This window comes from Apteryx mantelli, chromosome 16 (genome assembly GCF_036417845.1).
Source record: "Apteryx mantelli isolate bAptMan1 chromosome 16, bAptMan1.hap1, whole genome shotgun sequence".
Classification (NCBI taxonomy): domain Eukaryota; kingdom Metazoa; phylum Chordata; class Aves; order Apterygiformes; family Apterygidae; genus Apteryx; species Apteryx mantelli.
This window is the reverse complement of record NC_089993.1, coordinates 10,989,224-11,012,565: the sequence shown is the minus strand read 5'-3', so window position 1 is coordinate 11,012,565 and position 23,342 is coordinate 10,989,224. Positions and strand designations below refer to the sequence as shown.

The 23,342-nt window shown below is 43.2% G+C and overlaps 2 protein-coding genes and 1 long non-coding RNA gene across 6 annotated transcripts in view; 1 reads left to right on the top strand and 2 right to left on the bottom strand.

The window, feature by feature from the left end:
* The window catches only part of NOMO2 (NODAL modulator 2), a 28,618-nt gene extending 18,926 nt beyond the window's left edge, over positions 1-9,692 (bottom strand). For 2 of the 3 annotated variants that reach the window (XM_067306597.1, XM_067306600.1), the window contains exons 1-12: positions 9,528-9,692; positions 9,026-9,115; positions 7,891-7,936; positions 7,347-7,447; positions 7,117-7,223; positions 6,837-6,909; positions 6,166-6,318; positions 4,804-4,941; positions 3,500-3,589; positions 2,774-2,879; positions 2,166-2,316; positions 693-870 (exon numbers count right to left, since the gene is read on the bottom strand). In XM_067306597.1, the coding sequence (XP_067162698.1) occupies positions 693-870; positions 2,166-2,316; positions 2,774-2,879; positions 3,500-3,589; positions 4,804-4,941; positions 6,166-6,318; positions 6,837-6,909; positions 7,117-7,223; positions 7,347-7,447; positions 7,891-7,936; positions 9,026-9,115; positions 9,528-9,665 (1,371 nt within the window). In that variant the 5' untranslated portion in view covers positions 9,666-9,692. The remainder of the gene's footprint in view (positions 1-692; positions 871-2,165; positions 2,317-2,773; positions 2,880-3,499; positions 3,590-4,803; positions 4,942-6,165; positions 6,319-6,836; positions 6,910-7,116; positions 7,224-7,346; positions 7,448-7,890; positions 7,937-9,025; positions 9,116-9,527) is intronic. The other variant, XM_067306598.1, reaches the window with a different exon arrangement.
* Positions 9,693-11,947: 2,255 nt separating this feature from the next.
* Positions 11,948-15,722, bottom strand: LOC106482579 (uncharacterized). Its single transcript, XR_001292183.2, has 3 exons — positions 15,640-15,722; positions 14,968-15,076; positions 11,948-12,346 (listed from the first exon to the last, which is right to left on the bottom strand). It is a non-coding gene; the product is annotated as an uncharacterized lncRNA (long non-coding RNA).
* The window catches only part of ABCC6 (ATP binding cassette subfamily C member 6), a 26,722-nt gene continuing 17,491 nt past the window's right edge, over positions 14,112-23,342 (top strand). For both annotated transcript variants that reach the window (XM_067306081.1, XM_013940165.2), the window contains exons 1-11: positions 14,112-14,265; positions 14,948-15,085; positions 15,601-15,726; positions 16,493-16,554; positions 17,370-17,501; positions 18,094-18,306; positions 19,189-19,366; positions 19,840-20,001; positions 21,647-21,739; positions 22,299-22,502; positions 23,116-23,262. In XM_067306081.1, the coding sequence (XP_067162182.1) occupies positions 14,116-14,265; positions 14,948-15,085; positions 15,601-15,726; positions 16,493-16,554; positions 17,370-17,501; positions 18,094-18,306; positions 19,189-19,366; positions 19,840-20,001; positions 21,647-21,739; positions 22,299-22,502; positions 23,116-23,262 (1,605 nt within the window). In that variant the 5' untranslated portion in view covers positions 14,112-14,115. The remainder of the gene's footprint in view (positions 14,266-14,947; positions 15,086-15,600; positions 15,727-16,492; positions 16,555-17,369; positions 17,502-18,093; positions 18,307-19,188; positions 19,367-19,839; positions 20,002-21,646; positions 21,740-22,298; positions 22,503-23,115; positions 23,263-23,342) is intronic.

Sequence of the window (23,342 nt, the reverse complement as noted above, 5' to 3'; positions counted from 1 at the left end):
TTCAACTCGCCAGAAATGAGAAAATGGAAGTTTATTGCAAGTCTCGGACAAAGCAAAATCAGCCTCTCAAATATGCTTTTCAAAAATCTGTGTTTGGTATTAAGAATCCTCCAAAAAACTGCAGAAGGCCTGAACTGAAAGTCTTCCTCACAGCTCTGTTTCAAAAGCCTGAAAGAGTTTCCACTTTGGGAAATACCGCTGCTTCTACCTTAGGCTCTCTCATTATCTATAAGGACAGTTAGAGGCCTTGTAACTATGCACTTCCTCATCTTCTTCCAGTCTGCACTATCTCCCACAACGCAAAACGCATGGTGGTTGTGCTATAGGTTCTGCTGTGACCTATAATCTAGGGAACCATTTAGACACCTGATAAAGGTACATATTACATTTCTCATTCACACGATAATATATTAAGATAAGAAGTGATCTAGGGGACATCTCAGTGAAAAGAGACAAAAACCTTTGATCTCAATGGCCCAATTTTCTTTTTAATAAGTGTAAAGAAAAAGAAATATGGGAATTTCAGCTTATGAAGAAAAAAGGAAGTAACTGTCATTGTTTAAATACTGCAAGCAGGTGAAGAGGACCACAGAAACCTATTTTCAACTTCTCAAACTTTAGAAACAGACCCTTTAAAATCTTATAACAGCTCTTGACCATCCTACAGTGGAGTAACGGAAACTCATTCTTACCTGAACGTTGTATGTACCCGATTTGGCCTTAAAACAAAATGTTCCGTGAGGGTCAGTTTCTGTTGTAACCAGTGATGCTTTGTCCTTGTCTTGAGGCATCATGGTTACCTTGTACTTATTGATCTGTTTGATTGTGTCAGGGAAACGAGTTACTGAGATGCGGCCACACACACTGAATCTGTAAAATAAATGTCAGTCATTAGAATAAATCTATCAATTTGACAAAACACATACAAAATACTTGTCTTAAAACTTTCTCAAAAGCAAACCTCACTATATTGAGGAACTAACACATGAATTAGAATGAATTCTCCCTTAAAAAGTGTTCATATCAAAGTGACCACAAATTTTTGTGCAACCAATGGGATTTTTGCAATGGAGTCACTATGATGTTACTTATTATTTTTTAGATAATCTGCTTCATTCTTTAATTTGAGAACCTTTTTTCTAAACCAATTACTTTATGCTGTTTTTTTTTTCCCTCCTTTTTTTTGGCCAGGCAGACAATTGACTTAAGATTGCCAACTCTCAGGTTTTAACTAGTCTGGTATGTTTTGTGTCAAAGATCTCAAATATAATAGGTATTGCAATGGAACACAACCCTACTGAACTACATTCTGTGAAAACACAAGACAAGAAGGCAAATTAGAAGCTGTTAAGTTTTACTTTTCACCTTCAACAGTACAACAGATTCAGTGACTGAAAATCAACTGTAATTGATCATTCAACAGCACACACTTTTTTTAAAAAAATAGCTAGTCAAGTCCATATGAGTTAGTTGCCACCTGTCTTAATGATTTCCTAGTTTTCATTTGCTGCCTTTACCACTACTGTTGAAGGTTGCCACTACTTCCTCCTAAGGAGAAGCTCCTGGGGACAGAACAACACCCCTTTTGTTTTGCTCAGTTCACACCATGCCTCCCACCACTGTGCAGCCTTACACTGCCAAAAACATCCTGTCACCATTATACAGGCTTATGCTCAGCAGTCAAAGAATCACAAGTTAAAAAAAAAAGACAATTCATGTAAGATAATTATGACCCTAACAGTGATAAGTAATAAAATGTACCAGTTTGGTACCACACTCTACTAGACAGTTATGTAACTTCACTCCTACACAGAAGGAGGGTCAAATCTGAAGCGCAGCATCAGTGGCAGAAAGCTTCTCTGTTCTTTTCTTGGGTCTGCCACATACTATTTTGTAATTGCTTAATATCCCCATGTTTTAGCATCGTCATTTGCAAGGGAACAGTTATTAAAAGGGCGCTCTAAGGTTTAACTGCTGTTGAGCAAAACACTGCAGGTAAAACATTGCTGTGCAGTGATGTTGCCCTATATTCCTTGAATTTCTCAAGCAATGTTCAGCTCCTGGCAACAGTACGCAAGTCTGGGCATGACACAGGAAAGGACCACCCATTTTCAAGACTTCGGCCATATATCAGTTTATACTTTCATCATGACACCAGTACTTACCCTGTTGCTATTATGTCTGCTAACTGAGGTGTATTTGGTGCAATTTTCACCGTAATAGTATCAAAGAAGAGGTGCTCTTTCCGGGCATGAATTGTGTATGTACCTGTTGTTATATTCTCAAGGCGGAAAGAGCCATCAGCTTTTGTTTTTACTGTAACAAATAAAAAGAAGAGTTAAAAAAAAAAAAAAAAGCATGTCTTGACCATCTATCCTCCAGTGTTAAAAGAACCACTGAGGGCATGCACTGCTTCAGTCCGTTCTAATTCACACTGCATAGCAAAGAAATAGTATTATGCTTTCTTACTAGACCGACTTTTGTTTCTGTGTTTTATAGTACCATTTCCCATTTGGCATGTGTTTGACAAAAATTACAGCAAAACTTTCTAAATCAAAACAGTACCTGACGCTCTCTTCTAAAGTCAGAAAATGGAAACTTAATCAACTGAATGAAAGTCATTTTACTATTTCAAATAAATCACAACAGAAGTGGTGTATTATCCTGAAGGTTTAATTCCAACTCATACACTAGTCCTGTACCTGAGCTTAATTAAAGACTTCCCTTAACTAAAGGCTTCCCTATAGCAACAAAGACCAAGACCAATGCATACCTTTAATCTGATTGTTTAGAGTCACAGTGGCATCAGCAACTCCTTCTCCTTCAGGACCATTCAACACCCTGCCTGTGACAGAGAAACCCATCACATGGAAAACAGGCTGAAATGGGAAAAAAAGTTAACTTTAATCTTTAACCCGTAAAAACATTCAGACATTTGTAGCAATGAACACAGGGGTTTTTTCTTTCCCCTCACACAAAGGAAATTTATTTCCTCCTTTAGAAAAAAATCCCCTGAGATAATCACAATGAAATTCTGGATCAAGCTCAAGGAATGGAGTCTCAACAAGTACAGGAACAGATTTGTAATTTATTTGCATCACTATGGTTCAGAATGCCCAAATCACACATCGTAATGCCATTATACAAGACACTCTGCAAAACACACAAATTCACAGGCTCTTCTCCAGAGATCTGGCAGTCTGAATGAGTAAAGCAATCGGAAAGGTCACTGACTGCTTGCAACATGGACATGAAAAGTGAACTTAGTAAACAGCTTTTTCCTATTTTGTTTCTACCTAGTAAAACAGACTGAAGTGCAGAAATACAGCACAATGCCAGATACTGTGGTCTGCATGCTGTGCAAGTGAGTATGGTAACAAATGCCTTCAACACTTCTTATAAAAACATTTTTGCACAGCACACCTGCTTTATACTAAAATCAGTTAAGGTTTTGAAGGAAGGAATAGCACAAACAGCTTTACTTCTCTGAATACCTTACCTCAATTTGTAAACTGTCATGTTCTACAAAGAAGTCCAATCTAGATGGCGCAACATCAAAGGTAATTCTCTCCCCCCTGTAGAATGGTATCTGAAAGAAGACACATTGCTTTGACTCCTAAGAAGCTACGATGTCAGAAATACTTTCTATTACCTCCATGTTCTTACTACCATCAGACATCTCTATGAAGTGGAAAGTTTCCAAGGGGCTGCAAACTTGCTGGAAAAATAACTCAGAGGGATGGAGACACAAACAAAGGTGATCTTTCAGAAATGTTTGATGAACCATTTGAGATTACAGAAAGGTACAGAAAGGTAACCCTGTACTCAGAATACAGCAAAGGTACTTGGATGTGTGAGAGTTTACAGATAACAGAATGTAAGAGAACATATGATCACTAGAGGGATTAAAGGAATAAGAAAAATTTGGATTCCACTTCTAGACCATGAATATTGAGAATGCAAGACCATCATTCTAGGAAGGGCACAGTCAGCCATGCTTCCACACTTCTTGGATGTAACCGGCTTTGGTCCAGAAGCCATACCTCTATTTCAGTATAGTATCCATGTAATTCTAGATCGTAAGTGGCTCATGACCCTCCACAGCACTTCCTGTGGATATACACCTTAGTGTCCATTCTTTTCTCCTTTCCACAGCTCTCCCACTCCAGTTGATTCAGGTCTCCCATTTCAATATTATAATTCTCCTTGAAATATTTAAAATCTCTGCCTATTCTTGCAGTTTCATAATCTTTCCAGAGAACAGATGAAGAACAAGAAAATAGGGATGTATGCAAGTCATTTGCTTTTCTACCCTTTCATTTTCTGTTACTCCAGGAAAACAAGCTGCTTGGCTCAGGAATTTTGTATTCCAGAATACCGGCAAAGAAAGTAAACCAGGCAACCTAAGCTTTATTCTAAAAGTCACAGAACTCAAACATGTCAAGCAGGATATCTGGAATGCTGTCCCACCACCAAAACCAGCAAAATTACTGCTGATAGCAGCAGCCAACTGAACTTTCAGTCTAGTATCAGCCTAGGTGTGGTTCTGTGACTGGCCAATGTATTCAGGTAATTCAGAGGGCGATTTACAAATAAGTCCTGCCTCAGAAACCACACAATAGAGCTCTTCCAAACCAACTTACTTCAGTGTCAAACATTTTAGGCTGGATTGTCCTTCTTATTTCATCCATTTCAAAATGCTTCAACTACTTCTGCTTTAACAGCTACAAAATTATATATTACTTGGAAAACAAAAGTTAATGACCCAATGGCAAACAAGCAATGAACTTGCTAGCTACTTACCACAGTGTATTTCCCACTAGGCAGTGAAAGAAAGGTGAAAGATCCATCTTCTTTTGATACAACATTGCACAAATAGGATAAAGACTCATCTCTTGACTGGAATCCATCCACTGGAGAAATATTACAGCCCATGACATCCTGTGTAAATACATGCGTTACTACTTTTTTTTTTTTTTTTTTTTTTGCTTCTGAGAGAACAGAGAGAAATTAATTTGGTTTTTTTTTTTTCAAAATGCTATCCTGAGAATGAAGGATGGGAAGTACAAATTATTTTGGAAGCCTAAAAGCTTGGTAACATAGCTTACATTTCATGTATAGGTATGGGGGGGGAAAAAAAGAAAAAAAAAAAATCAACATTAGGGTAACAAGGGCATAAAACTGGGAAATTTAGCATTCCTCAGCACCCCAGAGCAGCATGGCACGTCTCAACATCAACTGACTTCAGTTCTGAGGACAAGGTTAACATTACAGAACAGAGGTCTACTCTACATATCAAATCGTAGTACACGACCAAACATTCCACACTCATCTCATAATACATTTTTAAGGTAGCAATAGCAGCTGTTGAACTTTGAGAACTTTGTCTTCACATTGAAAGGGCAGAGAGCAATTAAAAACTCATGCTGAAGACAAATTACATCCATTCTACAATGAAATTCAGGGTTTGTCTGGCAACATTTTTTACCATGCGCCAGAAGGTGGTCTTTCACCCTGGCAGAGTGTCATCCTGATAAAGGAACACACCATCTAACAAAACTTAGCATGAAAAAAGGTGTAACTGGGAAAACATTGTCTAAAAACTGTAGCCTATAACTCTGCTGACCCACAAGGAACGTACAGATCAGTAACATGCACTGAACAATATTATATTTGCACCTGTCCACTTCAGCTGTGTGCCCCTGAAAAGCCTGGGTGCTGAGGAGCCTGGTTGTTTGAAAAAAAATGACAAAAAGAGTTGAAATTAAAAGAATCTTCTAATTTCTTGTGTCTGAAACATATGTATAAAGATGACTGTATGTAGACCTTTGGCCTCAGTTTTACCAATATTTAACACACAGTTATTGTTACACATCTGAGCAATTCTATGGAGGTCATGTGAAAACTAAGCACGTATACAAACGCTGTAAAACAAGGGACTTGTTACAAAAGAATAGTTAAAGGGGTTGTACAGTTTACATATTCTATAAACCAAGCTCACCACATACAAAGGGGATCTTTTGGTTCATTTACAATATCAGTATTTTAGACTGTATCAGAATGAAAGGCAAAGATGAGATATAGGGTATTGTGAGTCCAGAAGCTATTTAGCTCTTTCTTATTTATGTCCATACACCTACTGAAAAGGTTCTGATATGCCATTACCTCTTTGGTGACCGAGGAAGAGAAAAGAAGAAACATAACTCCTTTCATGGGTTCTCCATCACTCCTTACTGACCCAGAAACATTGTAGCCAGCAACGATCAGAGGGCTAGCAGCATAAGCATTAGAGCTGGTCACCCGTACCATTGTATTCGACTGAAATACAGAAACACACACATTTTCATCAAAAGAAGATTTACAGCACCTAAATAACAATCAGAGACTACTATATTCCACAAAAGAAATACAAGCCAGAGCAGCAGTATTCAAAGAGGGACCATGGGCTATTCAAAAGAGAAAAAGAGACTAAATCTAAGATATTTCTGTAAAACAGTATTTTTACTGTAGGAATTGGTCAGGATTGTCAGAGCTCCTCAGAAAGGAAGCAATCCAAAAGGGAAGGATTAGAGCACTGCTACTAATCTCCAAGCTCCTGCAAAATGTAAGAGATTAGAAGACCTAAGTCAAGAGCTCACTTGCCAGTCCTTCCCTAGCTGGCTTCACACTCTCCAAGCTAGGACTGCCTAATTTCTTGCCTTCCTAAATGAAATTTAGAAAAACCTCATTAAACTTGTCCACTTGCCCAAGCCCTCGCTCATGATAGCCGACCAAGACAAGGTCTAGCCGATTCACCTTCGCTAAACATGTAAACAAGAACTCTCATAGGCTCTAACCTCTTTCAACGTCCAGGTAGGATGAGATGCAAAGATTTCATATTCACCAGGAAGCACTTTAAAGAAAGCAAACCTGTATGACAAGAAAAGGGTTATGTTTCTTCAGAAACAGTCAGAAACATTTTTTTACATAAAAACAATTCATACTGTCTGCACATGTTTGAAAAAATACTTCAGAACTACTATAATCCCAACCGACTGGAGTAGCAGAACTGAAAAACTATTGTTCATCTGCTCATTTACACAAAGCGTGCGCACACATGCATACTCCCACACTCACTTTCCTCCAGGCTGGGTAATAGTTGCTTGTATGTTTATGTCACTGCCAGCATTTCTCAGTACAACCTGGACTCCAGCAGGACCTAATGCCTGACCTTTGCTGAGAACCTGTTGAAACAAAGAGAAACCAGAGTATAAATGGATAAAAGTAGCTTGCAGAGACAAAGAAGAATATTTCTATGAAGGCAGAATTAAAGTGAGATGGAATAAATAAAAATAAAGGAGTCTAACCTTTCCATTCACAGCAAACCCAGTAAACACAAAGTTAATATCACCTCCCTTTGTGCAAATGTCATTAATGCCATCCACATGGATGTCTACACTGGTTGGTTCTGGCGGTGAAAAACAATGCAACAGCATGGTAGTTAGTGACAGAGGAATCATGGTGCAATTCTACTTAAGCTTTACAAAACTTTCACAGAAATGCCCTAACTCAAGCACCCAAGTTATGCTTTAGAAGCCTTGTTTCAGCAAAGTTCACCACCACAAATCCAAATGTTGAAAAACCTCTTTCTGCCTCCCATTACAGCAACCTCTGTCAGAATCCCACATTCCCTTAAAGCAGTTCAGGGGTTACCCTCTCACACTGTCTACCTTACAGCTTTATTTTCCTCCCATTCAGTAAATATATTTTAGTTACTAAAACCATACAGTAGGGCTTATCTCTCTTTTGAAAAAAACATTTTATTTTCCCTGCCAACTGCAACCTAGGCATAGTTGAAGTCCCACACTGCACATACACTGTCCTATTATAAGAAAAGATATAACCACTTACCAAAACTCCACCCTAGGGGAGGCTCAATTTTAAGAATGAAATCCCCCTAAAAATAAAAAAGCAATAACCATCTTCACTGATCTAAAAGCAATTTAGCTAAAAGATTAAAAAAAAACAAAAAAAACAAAAACAAACACAGAATGCAAGCATCATGCTGCAGAGAATAACACAAGAGTCAAGTCTCCTATTTTCCTCTCCTCCTACCTAGGATACTCTGTTCAAAGCAGCAATGTCTGTCCCAACAGATGTGCTCTAAATCAGCCTTCAATGTTTTCATAGGAGATCGTACTCAACTATTCTGCCCGAACACGAGATAACAAAATTTCAGTCCTTTTAAAAGCTCTGCACCAAAAGGGTATCAGTCTACAAAGAGGTCCTCTTTAAATCAGTGGGCACCACACACATTCTGAACTTCACCCATGAGGAGACTCCAAGCCCTAAGAATGAAACCCCTCGCATCAGAAAGTGTCTTGCATTCTCAGATTTAGAAGGGAAGGACTTATTTCTTTTCCATAAATTAACCAGCTCTTTAAAAGAGCAAAACACTTTGATTATCTGAGGCCAGTTCCTATTTAATTTAAATGCAAGCATTTTTTCTAATCTAAATGCCCATAATAATTCTGAGACATTCTGAGCTTCCTATTTCATTACTTTCATATTAAAGGCATTTTTAATAGCTGCAATTCATTGTTCAATTATTTTCATTTTGGTCACAACAAAACACATCTTTATACAGCAGATTTATTTTCATTTCTATAGCCAGAAAACTGAAAGCTTTATATGTACCCAGTCTGTGAGAACCTGTACTTTTTGGGTTGGTATTTGCACAGCTGCTAACACAACACAGCTGCTGCCAGTAAATAAGGCTCCCAATGCTGCAGCTGTACTGATAAACAGCACAAAGCTGCAGCTGAAATTACCTGTCTTTTCTCATGATAATAGTTAGCAGAAAGACATAAAATATCAGTATTACAAAAAGAAACTGCTGTAAGTTTGTTCCAAACCAAACGATGCAGCGACTCAAACGTTTCAGAGGCGCGCGCAGTTCAGCCAGTACCCGCCGCGCCCGCGGCTCTGCCCGGCCAGCGGCTCGCGCCTCCCTCGCGCAGGCGGCACAGCGCCGGCATTTTCTTACCTTATCGTAGAGGGGAATCATGAAATACCCGTTGTTCGGAGCGCAGTCGGTTTGGTATTTCAGAGTACCATGCTTGGTATATAACTTAATCTATAAGAGACAAAAAAAGGAAAGAAAGCTGCAGGTTTTTAAGAGGTGCGAGCGCGGCAGGAAGGCGGCACGCTCTCGGCAGCTGCTTTCACACGCGCGTCTCCGCGGGTGCCCGGGGGCAGCGGAGGCAACACGGAAAAGGCGGCGGCAGAAGAACGCAACCTGCCCGCCCGACACCGGCGAAAAGCGAAGCCTCGGCAGCAGACGCAGAGGGCCCGGGGCAGAGCCCGCCGCAAGCCTCCGCCGCGGCGCTCGCCGGCCCGAGCAGCAGCCAGAGCAGAAGCACGCGAGTCGCTCCACGGAGCCGAAAATCCCGCAGCGGGGCCGGGGCCGGGGCCGGGGCCGCGCCGCCGAGATGCTCCCCGGCGGGACGCGGCGGCTTCGCCTCCGCCCTCCGCGGGGCGCCGCGCACCTCGATGAGGGAGTAGTTGATCTCCACGTCGGACTTGACGAAGCCGCCGCAGCCCACGACGATGTCCTCGGAGCCGCGCGCCCGGGCGCAGCACAGCGCGCAGCCCAGCGCCAGCGCCGCCGCGGCCCAGGCCCCCATGCCGCGGCCGCGCAGCTCCGCGCTGACTCAGCGCCGCCCGCCCCGGAAGAGCCGCCCGCCACCGGCAGCGCCGCTGCCGCCCCCTGCCGGAGCGGCGGGCCCCGCCGCCGCGCTCCCGCCACGCCCCCCCGCCGCCGCGCTCCCGCCACGCCACGCCACGCCCCCCCGCCGCCGCGCTCCCGCCACGCCACGCCACGCCCCTCCGCCGCCGGGCTCCCGCCACGCCACGCCCCTCCAAAACACTCAACAGCCGTCAGCCAAGCAGTAACCAGGATTTTGTTTTATTGGAGATTAGTTCCTGGATTTTATCTCTGTTTTGCTCGTATTCTTACTTTTTTTTAATCCAGCTGCCTCTCCCGAAGAGGCGACAAGGGCAGCTCACTTTTTGATCGCCTCGTGCATCTGCCACCCGCCGCCACAGCCACCAGGGCAGAGAAGGTCGGGCACGGAGGGAGGGCTCGGGTGCCCTCCGCCACCTTCAGCCCTGCCACACAGGCCATCAAGTCAGCTCTGCTGACAGCCCCGGCGCTTCTGGCATTTTAACCTACTTCCCTTCAGTTCCCTTTTTTTCTCCTACAAGTCCCAAATTACCCCTTTCCCATCAGCAGCTTTGGGATGTCCCTTAAGCCTCAGGGACTTGCCTTTCCAGTGGCCAAGCTGTTGACATGCTGCTACAAGTAAATCCTACACAAGGATTTGCTCATCCCCGAGCCATCCCCATGTGTGTTTGCTGCCCGGGGGGGATTCAGAGCTGCCACGAGCTGGCACAGGGAGTAACGCTGCTGGGGAGGGAGCGAGCTTTCCTAAAGCTTTCAAGACTGAAAAATGTGAAGCTCACCCCTGGATAGACTCCACCGCTCAGCTTTGGGAGCCTTTGGGATTACAGCTCCAGCAGGGAATGGCAAATCCCTCCCTTCCAGGTTGCCACCTGGAGATATCTTAGGATATAGGGTAGAGCCTCCCGGCATAGCCTCCTGTCCCTCCCCACAGCAAGCTGTTGGGGGAGCTTTGGGAGGGCTGGTTTGTCAGCTGGGACATATGCTGAAAGCAGCCCTCCCCTAGGAGGAAGTTCAGCTTCAGTGAACCGGTATTCCAGGATGACAAAACAAATCCAAACAGTTCGTAGAAAAAAAGCCTCCTCACAGCCCACCTCCAGCAGCGGCCCATGGCCCATGGCTCGGCCGCGCTGCAGCTCCGCTCCCTGCCCTCACCGCGTCCTGCCCGCCCTGCTATCGCTCCCTGCCCTCACCGCGTCCTGCCTGCCCTGCTATCGACCCAGGGACAATCATTTACCCGCCCCACGCCGGAGGCCGTGTTTGAGCGCCGCTGCCCTTTGCCTCACCGTCCCCGGGGGACCTTTCGGCGCGAAGCGACAGCGCCTGAACCCAGACGCCGACAACCCCCAGCCAGGGCCGCCGTGCGGGAGCGGTGGGGGGGCTCCTGCCTCCCTCTGCGCTGGCCTGGCGTTTCCACACGCCAGGCAGGAGTGCGGCTTGCAGCCATTTTCCAGTGAGCCCGCCCGCCTCAGCAACCATCGCCTCCCCCAGCAGGCTCCCGCTGCGAGGGAAACCCGGCCGCGGGGGCCGGCCTCCTCCCACCGGCCTCCAGCCAAGCCCAGGCGGCCGCCCAGGCAGTCAGCAGGGGCCGGGGGCGAAGGCCGCCGCGCCGCCCCCCGCTGCAGCGCTGGGCCCGAGGCACGGGACGGCGGCATGGCGGCAGGCGGCGGGCTCTGCGGCTCCCGCGCCGGCTCTGCGGGGCTCTGGGTGAGTGAGCGCCACCGGGACCTTCCCCCTGCCCGGGGGCGGCCAGCCCTGCTGCCCCCGCGAGCGCCGCTCGGCCCCTCGGACCCGGCCGGGCTCGGCAGTCTCAGGGCCGCACTGGGCCTGCCCTGAGCCGCTCCTCCGCCGCCTTGCCCGACCCCGGACCTGCCGGGGGGCAGCTCTGGTTGTGGGGGAGCGCAGCCACCTCCCCAGAGCCAGCTCCTCCTAGCCTGGCCTCTGCACTCGCACTCGGGCTACGCGCAAAGGAAGCGGCCGTGGCGTGGGCCCAGCGCGCGCAGCCCTGTGCAGGGCTACGGCCTTCACAGCCGGGCTCAGGCGCCGCCTGCACGGGTCGGTAACACGGCAGCTGCACGACGCCGGCGCCCTGCCCAAGCAGAGCCCTCCCGGTGCTGGTCTCCATCCAAATACAACCAACTACAGCTTGGAAGCAAAGCCGGGCAGGCGTTGTCAACGTTTTTTTTAAATGTAAGGCAGCTGTCACACTGTAAACATGTATTTCCATTCAAGCCAACTAGCATTACAAAAATTACCTCCATGGGACAAAATATTCACTCAAGTACAGAACAGCTTAATTCTTTTCCTAGTTACAGTAAATTCGATGTGAGTTGTGTGGGACTGCGCAGTCGAGGATATTGAAATACGCTTTAGGCCTTTTTTTGTCTTCAGAAAATGGTTGCTGAATGGCTCGGTACAGAAATACCTTTAGAAGGGCTGAAATGAGTTGGTCAACCCAGACTCCCATGGAGCTTCTTCCTCAAGATTAATAAACTCCCATAATTGTAAGCCATTATCTGCTGCTGCTTTTCATCAAGGAGTTCCTATCCTCTGGCCTTGCTTTGCATTGCGTCCTGTTCTCAGTGTCCTCCAAATGGATTTAAGGACTCAAACCACCTCAACAAGCTGTCAAAGAAAAAATATCCTCTTTTACTCAAAACTAGAACAATTTTACCCACAGGATCAAGGACCAAGACAGGGAAGCAGTCTGAATATGCACTGTAGACACTTATAAGACATTTTATTCCAGAGTTACGTCTAGATCTATACATTTAGTAAGGCAGCAAAATTATAACTTCTGTCGTTCGAGTACTTGCTTGGAATCTGCCATAAGTATTTCTGCCATATGCCATAACCCAGAAAAAAATCCTGCTGAACCATTTTTATGGTCAGCACCAGTCCCACTTCTTCACCAGGCAGAATTGAGGAGTGTAGGCCAAGATTTTCCCAGCTGGCTGCTTATACACAGGCTTCAGATTACTTTTGGAGCACCTAAGAAAAAGATACATGCTTTTCAGAAACACAGCTTAGATGCAAGTTGCTTTGGAGTCAGGGAGAGCCGTAAACACATGAAGCACCTCTGAAAAAACAGGTCATTGTTACTTGGATGCCAACAGATCATTTAGGAATATTCCTCTGGCAACACAAGCTTGAAGATTTGGGCCATGTTATTCTGCGTTGCGGCTCCTTCCATCTTTGTGCCTTACAGTTTCACAGGTACCAAAACCTGTGAGTGTTAGCAAGTAAAGCAGAGCCTGATTATCGTAGCTGAGTGACACTGACCCCTCTGAAATACTTGGTTCTCAGAAAGGTCCCTCACAGTCTTGGAGATTATTTGGTCCCCTAGATCTGCCAGGATGGAGCCTTTGCTATTAATTTATTGAAGCCATGTACCTTGAGTCTTTTTTTTTTTTCACCTGTTCATCTGCAGTTGTTGTATTGTTAGTAGTAGTATTTAAACTACCTGTTAGGCTCAGTCAAAAAGATTATAAATAGATTATAAATACAACTGAGAAAATGCAGTTTATGCACTAAGACACTTCTTTCCTCCTAAGCTCTGTGCTTCACCAGTCATTCCTTACTGACCACTCTGATGTGGGCAGTTCCCAACTGGCCATAATCTTTCTGATTCTGTAATTATTTTATCTCATTCCACTTTCAACATTTTATTACATGTAATCTTTCTTTTTCCTCTCTATTTCTGACACATGATGTCTTTTCTTTAGTGTCTTTGACTTTCCAACCTTTCTTCTCTCTCTTCTTCCACTTCTTCTCCCTCCAAAATGCTACTGCTGAGCCCTCCCTCCCTCACCTAGACATCTTGCTGTCCTTCCAGCAGTCCCTCTATGGCCAAATGTTTTTTACATTTAAAACTCTAAATCAAGTTCCTCTACCATTATAGTAGATCTCAGTGTAGCATAGCAACATATATTAGCTGGTGAAACTGTGCATTCTTTAGCATTACTATTTCACTTCTGTGTTGATTCTGTGGCAGGACTGGAACCAGACATGGTATACAAACACTCCCAGATTTACCTGGTGCTTCGAGAATACAGTCATTCCTTGGATCCCCTGTGCCTATCTTTGGATCTGTTTTCCATTCTACTACTTGTATCTTCGACACAAAAACAAAGACTATATTAGGATGTCCCGCATCTTTAAAACTAAAATGGTAAGGACAGAAGCTGGGGTTTGATCCAAACATTATGGCAACTTTGATACAGAGTTTAATTTTGCTAAATCATCAACTCTTTCCTGGCAATCCATCTCTGTGTTTGCTTCAACATTTACTCTCCACTCCAACCAGCCCTCCCACCTCTCCAGTCTTACAGCCCAGGCTGCTTGGAGCATTCGGTTTGGTAGATCATCCTGTCACCCTTTCAGTCCATTCCAACATGTGTTTGCTGTCTCTGCCCCAGGTCCTTGGATTCATCCTTGTAATACTGTGCTTTTCTAATGTCTTCCTCATGCTGTGGAAAATAAGTCAAGGAATCCCATGGGCTCCAGCAATCTTCATTACCCCTGCAGTGCTGGGGATTACAATGGTAATTCTTCCTTTGTTTTGTCTGTATGTGGCCCAGCTTAGCCCTCCTGGGGTCAATCTTCCTTGTATTTCTTATGTTTCTCAGTATCTTTGAGCACAAAGATGGCTGATGGGGAATAGAAGCTTCTGTGAAGCCTTTGCAGGCTGGAGCCACACTTTGTGAGTTTCTGCTGTAGGAAGTGGCAACGGGTTGGAGCTGGGGCAGGACCGTTGGGTCTACAGCTATGTTATATACAGCCCTATGGGTAAAGTATACCTCACAGGAACTGAGGCAGCAGTAGTGATTAGGAAGAGATCTCACAACAAGAGGACAAAATCCAGCTTCTCACAGCCACAGTATGTGATGTAGTGGGGTTGGTATCTCAATGAACGAAATGGGTTTTGTGTTCAGCTAAGTGCTTCTTCTCCCCTTCTATCACTGCATCTTTATAGCCCTGATCCTCCCAACCTCTTGGCCTGCTTGTAGTTGTATTGCTTGCCCTTTCAGTACCTACGTTCTTGAGTACAAAATTGCACAGGCCTTTCTGCTTTAGCCTTTTAGGAACAATAGTTTACCTCTGAGCATCTTGAAATGTTTGGGAAAAAAATAATTTATTTTGCTCTATTTATCAATTAATTTGATAATGATGTTTGGTTTTCCATTACCAGCTACTTATTTGGACATATTTTTCACTTCCTCTCAGATGCTTGCCATGTTCCTTACCCAGGCAGAAAGAATGGTGGGCACCCAGTCTTCAGGCATCTTGTTGATTTACTGGCTGCTCACGTTCCTGTCTGCAGTCATAACGCTTAGTTCCAAAATCCAACATGCCCTAGAAAAAGTAAGTGAAATCATGTATTTCTAACATGCAGGGGTATGAAGTCTCTAATCAGTATGGCTCTTTTTGCCTCATTGATCGTGAGGTGGACATCTAAATTCCTCTCTTAAGATACTTGCTGAGAGGAATGGTTGATGATTCTTGGTCATCTCCATCCATGTTATCCCTATCAATATAGATAGAGCATTGTTTTCTGAGAGCTCAGCTGACTTCATATGTGAATAAAAGCAAAATGAATGTAAATACTGTCACTAAAAACTGGCCTCATCCCATATTTTGTATCAGCATAAATATCTTGGTATATTATACTTACTTAGTATTATTTGGGTAATTTTCTATTTAAAGTTTTCCATTTAAGTAGCTCTACATAACTACAGTTTAAATAAATGCAACTATAAAAAATATAATCATGCTTTGAACCAAAACTCTGAGTTCATGGCTTATAGAATATGAGATGTCATCTTTCTCCACTGATTTCACATTCTTTACCTCAATCTCAACAGTATTCTGTTTCGTAGGGCTTCCTGGAAGACCCTTTCCACCATGTTACAACTTACCTTTATGTTAGCATGGTGCTAGGAGAACTTGTGTTGTTCTGCTTAGTTGATCACCCTCCCTTCTTCTCGAAAGCTGTCAACAACCCTGTAAGTATAACAGCTTCTCATAATGCATTGGTTTGTTGTCCAAACAGGAATTTAAATTTCTGCAAATATGCAGGAACATGATTATCTAGGAGATGTAAAATGCATCCTTCTGTATAAAGGACAACATTTTTAAAAGTAACAGATAGTTTAACTGCTTGTTTTGTATTGAACCAATTTATTTTCAGAACACCTGTACTTGCCATTAATGTGATGGGTTCTTTGCCCTCCTGGGAGTGCTGTAGCCCAATCTGTTTCCCAATTTTTTTGTTACCTAACACTCCCCATCCCACTCTTCATATCTCCCCAGTTCTCCTACCAGTTTGCCACTTACTCATGAGCCACTGCTTTTTCCTGCTTCTCCAGTTTTCCCACTTCTACCAGCACTAGCAAAACTAACAAGGCTAATAAACCCCTTCTGGTTCACTCCTGAGTTGGCTGGGCACAAAGCAAGCACAAAAGCACCAACGTTGCTATCTTGTATGAGGTATGAGTAGGACAGAGCTCTGTGCTTCGGAAAAGAAATGTCTTTGGGTGTGAAGAGTGAGATTCTTTCCTCCTCCGCCTTAGGCGTCATTCAAAGTCTAATCCACCAAACTCTCCTGATCACACTGATCCTCCACAATATGTTCACCTTGTCTGGGGCAATGAATGGGGGTTGTGTTCCTTTTTGATTGCTTTTCCTGTGGAAGCGCAGAAGGGGATTGCATTTATCTGACATGTACCCATTTCTATATATAAATATCATCCATGTTTTTCCTCCCATCAGAATCAGTGTCCAGAAGCCAACACCTCTTTTCTTTCCAAAATCACATACTGGTGGTTCTCTGGGTAAGAAAACACAGAAGACAACATTTTTTTATAGAATATCAGATAAAAACAGTTAGGGTAAGAGAGGGTGTAGATGAGAGCCAGCAGCAAATATCTCAGCCCCAAAATTAGCTTGCCTAGTGAGGATTTAAATTCTTTCTCTGGAGACTTGAGGAATTCCCAAAAGATCAAGTTATACAAATTCAGTTATTTTTTTCAAATTGTTTAAAGCACAAATTTGAAAGTTGACTTTGCAATTCTAGATAATTCTCTCCCCACTTCCAGCTACCCCTCCAGTGCCCTCCCAGTCCTGAAAGAGACCTCAGTAATCTAAAATGATCACTGTACACCACCCACAGCCCCGTCTGCCTGCCAGACCTTCCTGTAACAAATGCTGGGCAGAGAGGAAACGTCAGAGGGGAACACTGGCCCACCCTGCTGCTTCGCATTCAGAAGGAAAATGATTACATACTCTGGGCCTGATTGTCAGCAATGATAAGACCTAGTCTATGTTTCACCGAGCGACAGAATACGTTAAACAACACTTTGTCTCCCACTGCCCACGCCCCAAATCTCAGTACAATGTAAAATAGAATTAGGGCTTACTTGCAAATGACAATTATGTTGGCAGAAGATAGCATATGGGTTTGAAACAAAACTGCTGTTCCTGAATATTCATGTTTATTTTGGGAAAGCATATTCCTAAATAATGTTTTATGTAAGCAACTCTCTTGACCCACTATGGAGCACTAACTTAAAGCCCATCTGTTTTGAATATGTTACACACACGAAAAATCCTTCTGCACTTAGGGTACAGCAGTCTCTGTGTTCTCCAGGCTTGTATGGAAAGGCTATCGGCAATCCTTGGGGGTGGATGACCTGTGGTCGGTGAGGAAAGAGAACTCCTCAGAAGAAATTGTTGCCCAGATTGAAAGAGAATGGAAGAAGTATCGTAGCAGAACCGAGCAGTAAGTACTTGGTCTAGAGAGTATGTCATGCACTCAAGTGGGCAGTTTCTCTCTCCCTTCTAGATGATGCAGGACAAATAAGATACACAGGTGCTTACACACCATCTCAGAACAGATGTTTTCATCCCCTCTGTTCCCCACAGAGTGCCATACAGATTGCTTCAGCATGTATGCATGTCTGAACATCACATCTGCTAGGTGTTTCCCATCTGGACAAGGGAATGGTTGGAAGGTTCATTCCCACTGAATTATTTGTCAATTGAACAAGGAAAAGAAAAGAATAGTCTATGTAAAATAATCTGAGTAACTGTCTGCTATGAAAACTTGGAGGTCATTACTCCTTAGTGAGCGAGTACTCAGTAGGTGAGTTCCTTTGTGCAAAATCAGATTTTAAGTATTGAAATCTGCTGAAGAACATGCATTAATTCCTGGAAGCTGGAGCTTTAAGTTCTTTGTGAGAGGGATCATTTTTTCATGTGCATTTATACTGGACATGACATAAGATGCAGTGTGGGATATTTAACAATGAAAGCACAAGATCCTCAAGCTTTCTCCAGTTGCAGCTAGCCTTCTTATTGTTTTTTTTCTTTAGAAAAATGGAGTCCATGACATTTAAAAAGGGTCAGAAGAATGAAACTGGCTTAGCAGAAGCTGAAGAGATCCAGGCTCTACTGCAATCAGAGCAGAGTCAGAGTGGGCCCTTACTGAAAGCATTTTGGAGCATGTTTGGAACCTATTTCCTTCTCAGCACCCTCAACTTAGTTATCTGTGATGTCTTCTTGTTCTCCATCCCAAAGTTACTGAGGTACGTGCAAATTTAGAATGTATTTCGAAAAGGAAATACCACACATATAAGATTGCTGTGTGCATGAGCTCACACAGAGATGTGTGTGACAGCACCCACAGAGACTGACACACAGAAACTTAAATTAGAAATTTCATAGTGCTGATGAAAGGAGCTCAATTATCATTTGTACTAAACCCACAGTCAATTCAATGAGAAAAAGCCACCACTGACCAAAGCTGTGCACATTTTTCTCATGGCCCTATTCTGACAGTGGAAAGGGCCCATGGCTCCAAGTCTTTTGGCAACTTGACTAGAACAGGAGTGTCAGTTCTTGCATCGTTCTACATATCACATCAATCACATGGGCTGTCAGCCACCTGCTGTAGTCTTAGGCTCTGTGATCTCCGACTAATTATAAAGAGCACAGTTGTGCATCCTGTACATCTCAAATAGCTTCTTTAGTCAGCTGTCTTTCCACTTTGTGGACTGTGTTGGTACAACACATCACAGTATATGTTTAAGGACAGAATCACTTGTCAGTCGTAAAGGTTATGTGAAGTTCTGGAATGTCACTGGCTTCCTTAGATTATGGCTTCCGATTTGTGTATTTCTGACAAATTCATGCAGTTAAGAGCCATCCTTAACACTGAAAATGAGGTCACCCCTGAGGGGAAGATGCTGAGATCTGAGATTGCTCCAAAACCAAGAGTGGCTACACATTTAAAATCAGGATGTTGTAGACACAGGATATTTAGCAGTTTGTGCCACTCTTCTGCTCTTTCGCTGACAAAGTTCAGCCAGAGAGAATACAGAAAAATCCCTGATATTTCTGCATTTCTGTGTGTCTGATATTTCATCAGTTCTACATGGGTTCATCAACACCTTGCTCCTGTCTTGCAGCCTTTTCCTGGAGTTCATTGAAGACCAAGAAGCCCCTAACTGGCATGGTTATTTCTATGCCTTCACTATGTTCCTATTAGCTTGTCTTCAGACTCTGTTTGAACAACGATATATGTACATGTGTCTTGTTCTGGGATTGAGACTAAAAACCGCAGTAACAGGGCTTGTGTACAGGAAGGTGAGTCTGCAGCTTCCCTTTCAGCTTCATTTTTTTCTAAGCCCTACATTAATCATTATGACATTGTTGGTACCAATTCTTAACAATATCAGGGAAAATGTTATTAGAGAACTACTTTTAGCATATAGTTCTGTGCTATATTCATCTCTGAACAGCATGTGGGAGGTATTTTACTATTTGTTTTTCAAATCTTACCTCTGAAGGAAAAAACAAGAAAAAAAAAGGAGGAAAAAGCAACTTAAGCTTTCTTATGCTGTAGATTATGGTTGGGGCTTTTCATTCATTGTCAGAAGGAATAAAATCTTCATCCTAAAGTGAAGTCATATATCCCAGGCAATAGTGTATTTTCAGTACCTAGGATGTGACATTTTTTCCATCTTTTCCTTTCTTTATAAGGAAAAGAAAGTTGTTTGATTCTCAGATCAAAAGCTGTTGTTTGACTATGTCTTTCCTTTCTTCTCCACCCTGGCTAGATCCTAGTCACGTCAAACGCATCAAGAAAAGCAGCAACAGTAGGTGAAATTGTTAATCTGGTATCTGTTGATGTCCAAAAGCTAATGGATCTCATTATCTATTTTAACGGGACCTGGCTTGCTCCTATTCGGATTATCATCTGTTTTGTCTTCTTGTGGCAGGTAAAATTTGATGAGAGTACCTATCAAGTCCTTTTCTATTCTTGGCATCAAAGGAAAGAGGAGTTTTCAAAATTCTGCTTAGAGCTTTGCTGATCTGAACAACTAGAAATTGTCGTATTTTTCTTAGCTCTGTAGCATGGTGGATTCACTTGTATTATTAGAAGATTTTTTTTAGTATAGAATCCTTTTCTGATGCCTCACTTCATCCTTTTACCTGTGTATTCAGCATTCAGTCTCTTTTAGGCAAAGACAGCAAGTGTGATTGTTCTGAGCTTACTGATAAACTCCTGCCATCAGATCTTCTTTTGTCAGCTCTCTTTTCGAACAAAATGGGGTGGCCCACTGCAGGTTGCAAGTTCAGTTCCAGCTCCTCAGCATAGTTACAAAGCATAAGTGAAAATGGTCTGAAATGACAACTTGAGGGACTTCATCCTGAGGCCTGATTACCACAAGATCAACGGAATAGTTTGAAGCAAGGTTATATGATATTGAAAGAGTATGGGAAACATTAAATTTCACAGGTATTGAGGAGTTTAGCAAGGAGAGAGCAAAACCTAAATTAGAATAAAGGCTGGTAGCCTAAAAATTCCATTTTTTCCCTTAGTTTCCTTAGTTTCTTGGCATTTTCTCAGCAGGACAGAGCCCTGTTTCTCAGTCCCTGTTTTTTGAAGGTTGCACACCAAATGAAAGTATGAGCACTACAGAGACAGTAGCTTTCCAGAGGCCTTTGAGACCTTCCTTTGTTAACTAGGATTGGCCATGCCTTGTACCTGGCAGGATCCTACAGGCTTGGAAAGTAGACTAGCAGCCATGGTATAGACTGTTGAAAGTTCATCATCCCTTTCTAGTAATGGTGACAAGCTGAATGTTGTTGCATATAGTGGAGCTACATGAGATTTTTCAGTAGTAGCTTACAGATTGCTTTACATCTCGCTCTCCCTTATTTAGGAATAATTCATACTTTGTTTGCTAGTGTTTACAGACCTTACGTGTAGTGAATACCTTTTTGTCTCTGTGTATACCAGCACTCACATCGCTACCAAACTGAAGTATTCTGCCAAGGGTTGCAACTAAACCAGGAAAAACAAGCTCTTTATATTGGCCCACAGCTACAGTCATTGTGAACACTGGTATCCAAGAGTTGTCCAGGTGTACATGGCACAGAAAAATGCTTCCATTTCATCTCACTCGTTGATGTAAATTCAGGAAAGCTATTTATGCTGCAACAATATTTTGTTGAGGGTCTGCTTTTGTTTTAAACAAAACCTGATTTGGGTGACTTACTTATGCCAGCCACAAGATGTCCTCCTTAATGCATCCAAGAACAGGTGGGAAGAAACAAATGACTTTTGAATCTCCAGAGTGTTTCTGGATCTCTTTCAGCCCTAATCTTGTTCCTAAAAGGGAAGCAAATAAATTCAGCAGAGCACGATGACAGGAGCTACCCTGCCTGGAAAGTTAACAATCCCCAGTGATTAGGGAGCACAATTCCCAAGAAAGGCAAAGGGTAGACCAGAGGAAAGCCTTAGGCATGAGGAATGTCAGGCAGAAGCTTCAAATGGGAAGGAAGGTGAGCAAGGAGGAGGAGAAGACAATTGTTTCTAGCAATCACCAATAGTTCTTCTTTCCTTTTCTCTCCTGGCAGCTTCTTGGGCCATCTGCCTTGACTTCAATTGCTGTATTTCTTCTTCTTTTGCCACTGAATTTTGTTATCACGAAGAAAAGGAGTCAATTTCAGGTATATTTTGCTTCATAAAAATGAGAAGTGTTTTACTAATGTGAAATATGCTGGGATTCAAAAGCTAAAGGCTGCTGTGCTCTCCCAGGAAAGGATCATGTGGAACCCAAGACTACAAAACAAATCAAAACCTGATGATTACAGTAGGCATTTTGTAACAAAAAGTATTGTACTGAAGTGGATCACTAATGCATAATGGCTTAATATTTATTATCCATACTGACTATGACTGTCAGAAGGACTGTCAATAGTAGGATTCAAAGCCTACAAAGTTTCTTGAGGTTTAGAGTGAGCTTTTCTTCACGTTCAATCTTTTACTTTGTGTCTGCCCACCTTTTCTGTTTTTGTTTTTTTTTTTAACTTCCAGTAAAAATTAAACTCTGAAGATGAAAAGCCAAACGTCTGCCGGCCTGGAAGATTTGTAAGCAAAAGAGTATACACAGCTCAACTGCAGGGAAATTTGTTTAGAATTCATAGGCAAGATTAAGGTGTTTTTTCAGAATAACTGCACAGTTAAACACTCACCCTATTAAATGATGTTCATAAACATATATTACAGGAGGCCCAGATGAAATATAAAGATGAGCGGGCCAGACTCACCAGTGCCATTCTCAGTGACATTAAGGTAATCAAACTCTATGGCTGGGAGAACATCTTCATGGAGAAAGTGCTTGATATCCGGAAGCAAGAACTTCAGGCCCTAAAAAGATCTCAGATTCTCCTCTCAGCATCTCTAGCTTCCTTCCATTCATCAACTTTCCTAGTGAGTGGTTCACCTTCCTACCTCAAACACATGATGCTATTATTTCTACTTCTCTTTGTGGTTCTGTCTGGACAGGTTTTTCCTGTTGGACGGCTAAGATAATGTCTGCCCAGAAGATCTGGTGGTCTCACAGGAGGAGCTGAGCCCCAATGGAATCAGCCATACAGACATTTACATTGTCCTAACAGTTCAGTGGACAGTCACATGGTCTGGTGGTGTGTTTCAGGCAGACTGACCCTGCTTTGTATGAACCACATGGAGACCACCAACTGCACCGAGTTTATGGCACTGTCAGTATCTGCACAAGTCACTATTGCATTTGCTGTTCTTGCAGCTCAATGGGGAATTAGTTGTGCCAATGACCTTGCCATGGTTGCAGCACCAAAACTTCCTTAAAGCAGAACAAATGTCAAGTGATCGGATTGCTGGTTTTGTCACCAGCATGCAAGACCGTTGCCTCTGATATTTGCAGGACAGTGGCATCATATATATGGCTGATACCCTGGCTTCAATTAAATGGGTTCCAGAGTCTTTAGGAAGGGACCTGCCACCCTTGGAGCATTCTCTTCCCTGTCTGAAGCAAATGATTTGCTTTTTCTTTGCTTCCTTGCAGATTGCATTTGTCATGTTTGCTGTCTACACCCTGGTGGATAACACACACATCCTGGATGCTCAGAAAGCTTTTGTATCTTTAACCCTAATCAACATTCTCAACACTGCGCACTCCTTCCTGCCATTCTCCATAAATGCTGCAGTCCAGGTTAATTGCAGGCTATGTTCCTCTTTCTTTTGCCGTAACTGTTTTTTTACATATTGCCATTAAAAGGTAAAAGGTAGGTA